The 8,818-nt window shown below is 35.7% G+C and overlaps 1 protein-coding gene across 1 annotated transcript; it reads right to left on the bottom strand.

Annotated features, from left to right (window-relative positions):
* Nucleotides 1-7,058: 7,058 nt before the first annotated feature.
* On the bottom strand, nt 7,059-7,478 carry LOC117933183 (CLAVATA3/ESR (CLE)-related protein 1-like). The gene has a single exon (XM_034854577.1). The coding sequence runs from the start codon at nt 7,476-7,478 to the stop codon at nt 7,059-7,061; it is 420 nt and encodes a 139-aa protein (XP_034710468.1).
* Between the last annotated feature and the right edge of the window lie 1,340 nt (nt 7,479-8,818).

Raw genomic sequence — 8,818 nt, 5'->3', positions numbered from 1 at the left:
ACAACCTGGCGGCTACAATATTCTCTCTATATATATAACACGACAACCCCACCACACTAAAAAACCTTAATCAGAAAGGGTGGTTCCACAATGGGTTAAACGGCCCAACAGGCCTCAATAAATCTCCCATTAAAAAGCCATGCAATATTATTCGGGTCGGGTCGTCAAATTGGATCAAACAAAACTAGGCTCCACAAAGCCCAACAAATCTCCCACTTGGAGACTAGTCCAATCACCAACATCAAACCGCTATCCTCCAAGAAACAATCCCTCATCCCTACAACTCATCCTCCTGTCCTCAAGCTAGAAGACCAATTGAAGCTGCGCACAGCTTCAACTTCTCAATAGTGACACCCTTAGTCAACATGTCTGCAGGGTTCTTAGATCCACAAATCTTCTCAAGTATTACCAGTTTATCCTCAACAAGATAACGGATAAAGTGGTATTTTGTTTGTATATGTTTCGACTTTGAATGAAAAGCCAAATTTTTGGCAAGAAAAATTGCACTCTGACTGTCACTGTGTAGAATGCCCATCTCCTGCTTCTTACCCAATTCATCTAAGAAACCATATAGCCAAATCATCTCTTTTCCAGCTTCAGTTGCTGCAACATACTCAGCTTCTGTAGTAGACAAAGTAACAATCTTCTGTAGATTTGAAACCCATGATATAGCTGTACCACCTAGAGTAAAAACAAACCCAGTAGTACTCTTTCTACTATCAATATCACCAGCAAAATCAGCATCTACATAACCCTGCAATTTCAAACTTGCACCTGTGAAGCAAAGACATGTATCTAATGAACCCTTCAGATATCTTAGAATCCACTTGACTGCCTCCCAATGCTGCTTTCCAGGCCTACTCACGAATCTGCTCACAACTTCCACTGCATGTGCAATGTCTGGCCTTGTACACACCATAGCATACATCAAGCTACCAATAGCTGAGGCATAGGGCACCTTGCTCATATGGTCCCTTTCTTCTTCTGCCTTTGGTGACTGTTCTTTGCTTAGTTTGAAATGGCTCCCCAAGGGTGTGCTCACTGGTTTAGCTTCATTCATGTTGAACCTGCTGAGAACTTTCTTCACATACTCTGATTGTGAAAGCTTCAATGTACCATTAGCCTTATCTCTAATGATTCTCATACCAAGGATTTGCTTTGCAGCTCCCAATTCCTTCATTGCAAATTGTTTGGACAATTGCTTCTTCAGATTATTAATCTTCTCAATGTCAGACCCTACAATAAGCATATCATCCACATACAACAGTAATATGATGTAAGAATTGTCAAAAAACTTAACATAGCAACAGTGATCAGCTTCACATCTCTTGAACCCAATTCTATGCATAAAACTGTCAAACTTCTTGTACCACTGTCTAGGAGCTTGTTTAAGGCCATACAAGCTTTTTCTCAGTTTGCAGACTAGATTCTCTTGTCCCTGAACAATGAACCCTTTTGGCTGAATCATGTAAAGGTCTTCCTCCAAGTCACCATGAAGGAATGCTGTCTTCACATCTAACTGCTCAAGATGTAAGTTTTCTGCAGCCACCATTCCTAGTACAAGTCTGATTGTTGACATTTTCACAACTGGAGAAAATATCTCTGTGTAGTCAATGCCCTCCTTCTTCTGGAACCCTTTAACAACTAATCTGGCCTTGTAACGTTTACTACCATCATGCTCATTCTTTATTCTGTATACCCACTTGTTGTGCAAAGCCTTCTTTCCTACTGGTAATTCAGTCAATTCCCATGTCTGATTCCCTAACAAGGAATCTATCTCATCCTTCATGGCTAACTCCCACTTGCTTGAATTCTCATCTTGCAAGGCTTCATCATAACACTCTGGCTCACCGCCATCAGTCAACAGGAGATAATTTAAAACAGGTGAATAACGCTGCGGAGGTCTAATGTTCCTGGAAGATTGCGAACTTCAACTACAGGTGTACTCAGATCTACCTGTGAATTTACATTCTCCTTATCTTCTTCACCCCCCTTCTGGACAGTACTTTTAGTCAATTCATCTAAGTTGACAAACTTAGATTTCTTTTGATCTATCTCTGTAACATCTGACACTACAGTTGACCTGTCCTTGTACATAACTTGTTCATTAAATATCACATTTCTACTTCTGATGATTTTCCTGTTTTGTTCATCCCAAAACCTATAGCCAAATTTCTCATCACCATAGCCAATGAAAAAACATATTTTTGACTTTGCATCAAGTTTGCTACGAGCATCAGAATCAATATGAACATAAAAACACAACCAAAAACTTTTAAATGTGAAAACTTCACCTCTTTACCGCTCCAAACCTCCTTAGGAAGTCTGAACTCCATGGGAACTGATGGTCCTCGGTTTATCAGGTAAGCTGCAGTGCTAACAGCATCAGCCCAAAAAGTTTTTGGTAGTCCAGCATGCAACCTCATACTTCTAGCACGCTCATTGAGAGTTCTGTTCATGCGCTCAGCCACACCATTCTGCTGTGGTGTCCCAGGAATGGTCTTCTCCATCCTAATTCCCTGTGCAGCACAATACTCATTGAACCCTCCATCTATGTACTCTCCTCCATTATCTGACCTCAAACATTTTACTTTCAAACCTGTTTCTGTCTCAACCATGGCCTTCCACTTCTTAAAAGTTTCAAATACATCAGATTTATTTTTCAGAAAATAAACCCATACCTTTCTACTTGAGTCATCAATAAAAGTGATGTAGTACCTTGAACCTCCTAGGGATGCAACCGGAGAAGGCCCCCACAAATCAGTGTGTACTAGTTCCAATTTTTCAGCCTTCGGTGTCCTGCCAGTTTTCAAGAAGCTTACCTTTTTTTGTTTTCCTAAGATGCAACTTTCACACATGTCAAAATCAATGGATTTCAATTCTGGTAGTTTTTCTTTTGACAACAGCATCTTCATCCCTTTCTCACTCATGTGACCAAGTCTACGATGCCATAGGCTTGTATCAGTACTTGCATCAGCAACTGCAATTGTGTCTCTTGGACATGAGGTCATATACAAAGTACCAGTCTTCTTTCCACGAGCCAATACCCTAGCTCCCTTTGTAACCTTCCAAGTACCACCAACAAATAGTATTGCATGTCCTTCATCATCAAGTTGTCCAACAGAAATTAGATTCCTCCTCAGGTCAGGAATATGTCGAACCTTCTCCAGTAACCAAACAGACCCATTGGGCAACGATATTCGGACGTCTCCCAGACCCACAACATCCAAGGCTGAACCATCAACCAAATACACCTTACCAAAATCACCTGCAACATAATTCTGTATGATTTCTCGGTGTGGAGTGGTATGAAACGAAGCTCCTGAATCCAAAACCCAATCATCAAGTGGACTGTCTACTGCAAGAAGTAATGCATCATGTACCTCTTCTGTTACAACATTAGTAGAATCATCTTCATTCTTCTTCTTAGGGCTTTTGCAATGCCTTTTAAAGTGACCTGTTTTCCCACAATTCCAGCATTGTACTTGTTGGCCTGATCTAGATTTGCTTCTGTTCCGATTAGAATTTCTGGAATTTGATCTACCCCGATTTGAATATCTGTCATTACCTTTGCCTCTTGTCTCAAGGTTTAGGGCAGAACCAGATCCTGAGGTTTCACCTGCATCTCTTCGGCGAATCTCCTCAGCCAGAATTAAATCTCGTATATCATTGTACTTGAGCTTTTCCTTTCCCGTAGAATTGCTTACTGCCATCCTCATTGCCTTCCAACTGTTTGGCAAAGAAGCCAAGACGATCAGAGCACGAATCTCATCATCAAAATCAATTTCTACAGACGACAATTGATTTGTGATTGTATTAAATTCATTCAGATGTTGTGCTACTGATGCATTATCTGTCATCTTCAAATTGAACAACTTCTTCATCAGATGCACCTTATTGTTTGCCGACGGCTTTTCATACATACCGGACAAAGCCTTCATCAAATCTGCTGTGGTCTTCTCCTTTACAACATTATGTGCAACAGACCTAGACAGAGTTAACCTAATAACTCCTAGAACCTGTCTGTCAAGAAGCGCCCATTCCTCAGCCTTCATACTCTCAGGTTTTGTCCCCAAAAGAGGCAGATGCAATTTCCTCCCATAGAGATAATCTTCAATCTGCATCCTCCAATACGCAAAGTCTGTGCCATCAAACTTTTCTATTCCAAACGCCTTTCCTGCTTCCTCTGCCATTGCTCCCACTCAAACCTAACCCTAGGCTCTGATACCAGTTGTAGGGAATTAAACCGAATTCCCAACCCGTGAGAAACAAAATTAAAGAAAACACACGCCAAAGAAAAGATAATCACACGCACAAGACAGTATTTACGTGGTTCGGCAATTTGCCTACGTCCACGGAGTTGCAGGGATATCACTATTATCAGGGAAGAATTCAGAGTACAACCTGGCGGCTACAATATTCTCTCTATATATATAACACGACAACCCCACCACACTAAAAAACCCTAATCAGAAAAGGTGGTTCCACAATGGGCTAAACGGCCCAACAGGCCTCAATAAATCTCCCATTAAAAAGCCATGCAATATTATTCGGGTCGGGTCGTCAAATTGGATCAAACAAAACTAGGCTCCACAAAGCCCAACAGCATCCTTTATGAATGAGTTTGACTATGTCATGAACACTTGTGTCACAACCTAATTGTTTCTTTTGATTACCCTATGATCCAATATTGTAATTGGATCTAGCTATATGCATCGATCTTCTTGAGTAATTTTTACTTTATGGTTATTTTAGATAGGTTATAACATGGATGCTTAGACGATTTGATTAGGTAACATTGTATGATTTTACCATGTGGACATGGTCCTACCGTAAATAGGTTTGTAGAAATTAGTTGAGAAATCTTTTTAGACCTCATTTTAGGAGATCTTTTGAACAATTGACCTTTGACTAGTTTGAATAGAAAATTTACTTTTGCCTCCATATCATTTTTCTCTTACTTTCCCAGCAACCAAACATGAGATGAATGTCGCATTCTCCATGATTGGCCAAAGTTCTTCATATGGAAGAGGAGTGTTTTGAGGTGAAGTTCGAAGATAAGAGGGCACCCCTTCATGGTGATTGATAATCCCCATTCCTAGATCGATGGATCTCTACATCTGAGGAAACAATTTTCTAAAAATCCCTCTTGATAAGACATGGATGATGCTCTTGAACTCATTGAATACTTGCTCTTGAGGTATGGTTTGTGGTTTTTTTATTGGATCTTGGGATGAATTAAGGCTAATATTGTTTTGAGATCTAGAATTCAACAAAGTACGAATGTTTTTACTTGAAAAGAGATTCTATTTGATGCTAAGATTGGATCCAAAGGGAACAATTCTTCTAGATATTTCTCCATCTTTGTTCTTTTTTATCCATTTTATGTTTTGTTCATAATCTATCTTTCATAACTCTCCCATTTTATATATTTTAATTTGATTCATCATGAATAAAATTAAGCCAAATCGAAATTTGATTTTTCAGCATGATTCCAATTGTTTTTGGCATAAAAGAAAAACACAAACTGAATCTTTACTTCATTGATATACTAGATCTAAACCTGTGAGAAATTCTATATACATTCTACAAGTGTTCTTTCCCATTGGACCTATCATCGATTATATATATTGGATATGGACCTCCAGGCAATTTTCTATACAAGTCATTGGTGTCCCTTCCTATATGACATTTTCTTCCATAACATATTGGATTTGGAATTCTAGGCACTTCATGATAATTCCATAAGTATCCTTTCCCATTTGACCTCTCCTTTCATTATGCGGTTGATCTATACCTTTAAACCTCTAAGTACTTGTAGATATATTTCATAACTCTTGGACATTTTGTTCTTTTATTAGATTCTAGTATTCAAAATTTTTAGTAATCCTTATGGATTTGGTTTGCTATATAATGCGATATCCATGCATGTGAGCAATAATTTGGAAGGAAAAATTTTCATTACTACTTGAAGTATAAGAAATAATTTTAAATTAATAACAAATGACATGGTACAAAGAAATTTAATTAGAAATAAAGATAAATATTTGCAAACTATTTTTTAGAACAGGTTTTTTGTTCTTCAAAACAAAAAAATACAAAAAAAACACACTTGACAACAAAAATTTATTTAGAATATTTTCAAAGAACATTTTTTAGTTATTTTATGTTATTTTCACTTATTTTGTGAGGACTATTTTAACAAATAATTATACAAACATGTGAAATGATTAAAAATAAAAAACTAGATATAAAAATTATTTTTAAAACATATTTAAAAATATTAAAAGCATTTTAGGTTTTCAAACAAACTTTTGTTTTTAAATTAGAGAACATTTTTCAAAAACTATTCTCAAAAACCATTTTTTAAAATTGTTTTAGAAACAGTTACCAAACATGCCCTTAATTTTTACTATAGAAAAGTATAAAATTTCTTTTGACAATTTTTACTATAAAATGAATATAAGATTTCGTATTGCCTAATAATTCTAAAAATCTCAAGATTTTAGAATATATGTGAATTAAGTAAATTTTCCATCATAATTTTATATAATTGTCATTTCAAAACAAAAAGCTTCATACAAAATATATATATATATATATATATATATATATATATATATTGAATATTCCTTTCTAATTATTTGTAATTATAAAGGAGACTTCTCATATTCGTAAAGAAAAACTAAAATGTAGCATCTATTTCCCAGTATGTAAAAGGTATGTGAAATTTGGAAGAAAAAAAAAACGTATTAGCAATGCTCTTCACTAATAAGATTTTATAAAAATTTATTTTGTCTAATCTTCATTAACAAAAATAACACATTGTTTTTGTTGGTCTTTATTATTAAAAAAATAAATAAATAAATGTATTTTTAAAGTGAGAATCAAGAAAACAAAACACATTTAGCACACAAATATATTGCACAAGCACACCAAAATATTTTTTTTTTGAGAATTTCACAAACCATTATTTTATTTACTTGATCACGTAAGAGACAAACATGCTAAGAGGTACGCAAAGGATCTCGATCTCTAGCCACTTCATGATACATTCCTTATGTTTTTGATCCCATATAACCTTTCCTTCCATTATGTAATGGATCTGGACCTCCAGGTACTTCACGATACATTCCGTAGGAGTCCTTTCCCGTCTGACCTTTCCATCCGTTATGCAATGGATCTGGACCACCAGGCACTTCACGATACACTCCATACATGTCCTTTCCCATCTGACCTGCTTTCTGTCCGTTATGTGATGGATTTGGACCACCAGACACCTCCTGATACGTTCCATATGTGCCCTCTCCCATCTGACCTTTCCTTCCATTGTGTAATGGATCTGGACCTCCAGGCACTTCACGATACGTTCCATATGTGTCCTTTCCCATCTTACCTTTCCTTCCGTTATGTAATGGATCTGGACCACCAGGTACTTCACGATACATGCCATACATTCCATTAAAGCCGCTTCCCATCTTATGAATAGTTTCTGAATAGGAATGTATGATGAGAGTAAGGAAGATAATCATCAACAATTGGGAAACTTTCCCCATGATATTGTAGAATATTTACTAATTTTGGGTTTGGGTGGAATAGTAACCATTGCATCTATTTATAGGCTAAATTTGAAGAACACTAGAAAGAGACTCTTGAGAATTTTAATGCAAAGATGCCCAACATTAAGAACTAAATCTATACATTTTGAATCACAAGGTTCAATTTTTTAAAATTTTAGATCTCAAAGGGTTTTATGTAATCCTCTAAGATTTTATGTCCTTTTATTAGATTCTATTATTCAAACTTCAAATCGCAAAAAGTCCTAAGTAATCCTTTTGGATTTTTTTTTTTTGGTTATTTAGTTTCCTAGTCAAATTTTAAATCTAAGAGGGTTTTAAATAATCCTTTTGGATTTGGTTTGGTATATAATGTAGCGTCCACACATGGTTTGGTAATTCTCAAGGAAGTCTTCTATAATGAGGCAGATTTGTTTTTCTAATTTGTTTCTCCTATAGTAGAAATCACTTCCTCAGCATGAGGATTACTTTCATAAATTTTGATATGAAGGTGGAAACAGAAGGAAAAATATAATAATATATGGGTAGTGAGTAATTGCAAATTTAAGGACTTTTAATTTTAATTTACATAATAATATTTTGTCTAAAAATCAAAACTTGAGATAAATTTTTGGAATGAGTAGAAAAGAGAACTTGGTGGAAGAGTTTAGCTGTTAGTGTACTAGCTATAGAGTGGGTTAAGCTACAACCACGTGCACTAAAGTCTAGTGATTGTATTGACATAATGACTATGTCTTGAATCAGGGTGAATTTGCCTTTGGTAGGTTAAGGTGATTTATGAATATGGATGATGGTTCTTTGTCATCGAGTGAATAAGGCGTAGAAGGTTGTCAACATGAGCCTATAATAACAATTTGAAGTTAAATATCGCTAGCATTATTAGCACTCCTCAAATGACCTTTTTTTTTTCCATTATGTATTAGATTTATATTATGTATTGGCATGCTTGCTGGCAGTCTATCATGATGCATCCGATTTGGTTTGCTTTAGTACCTAATGAACCTGGGATCCCATGGTGCAATCTTAACTACTCATTAAAAAACATTGATTTGGAGAGGAAACTGATGCTTCGTCTAACTTGTGTTTACCTTTTTTTTTTTAATGTTTCTTTTTCCTTTTCATCTTTATTCTTTTCTATCTTCAATATATTTTAGTTAAAAATATTTGTAAAAAAAAATTATAAAATAAAGTACTACTACTACTAATAATAATAATAATTTAAGGAAAACAAATTTTATCAT

This window comes from Vitis riparia, chromosome 16, assembly GCF_004353265.1.
Source record: "Vitis riparia cultivar Riparia Gloire de Montpellier isolate 1030 chromosome 16, EGFV_Vit.rip_1.0, whole genome shotgun sequence".
Lineage (NCBI taxonomy): Eukaryota > Viridiplantae > Streptophyta > Magnoliopsida > Vitales > Vitaceae > Vitis > Vitis riparia.
This window is presented reverse-complemented; position numbering and strand designations above follow the sequence as displayed.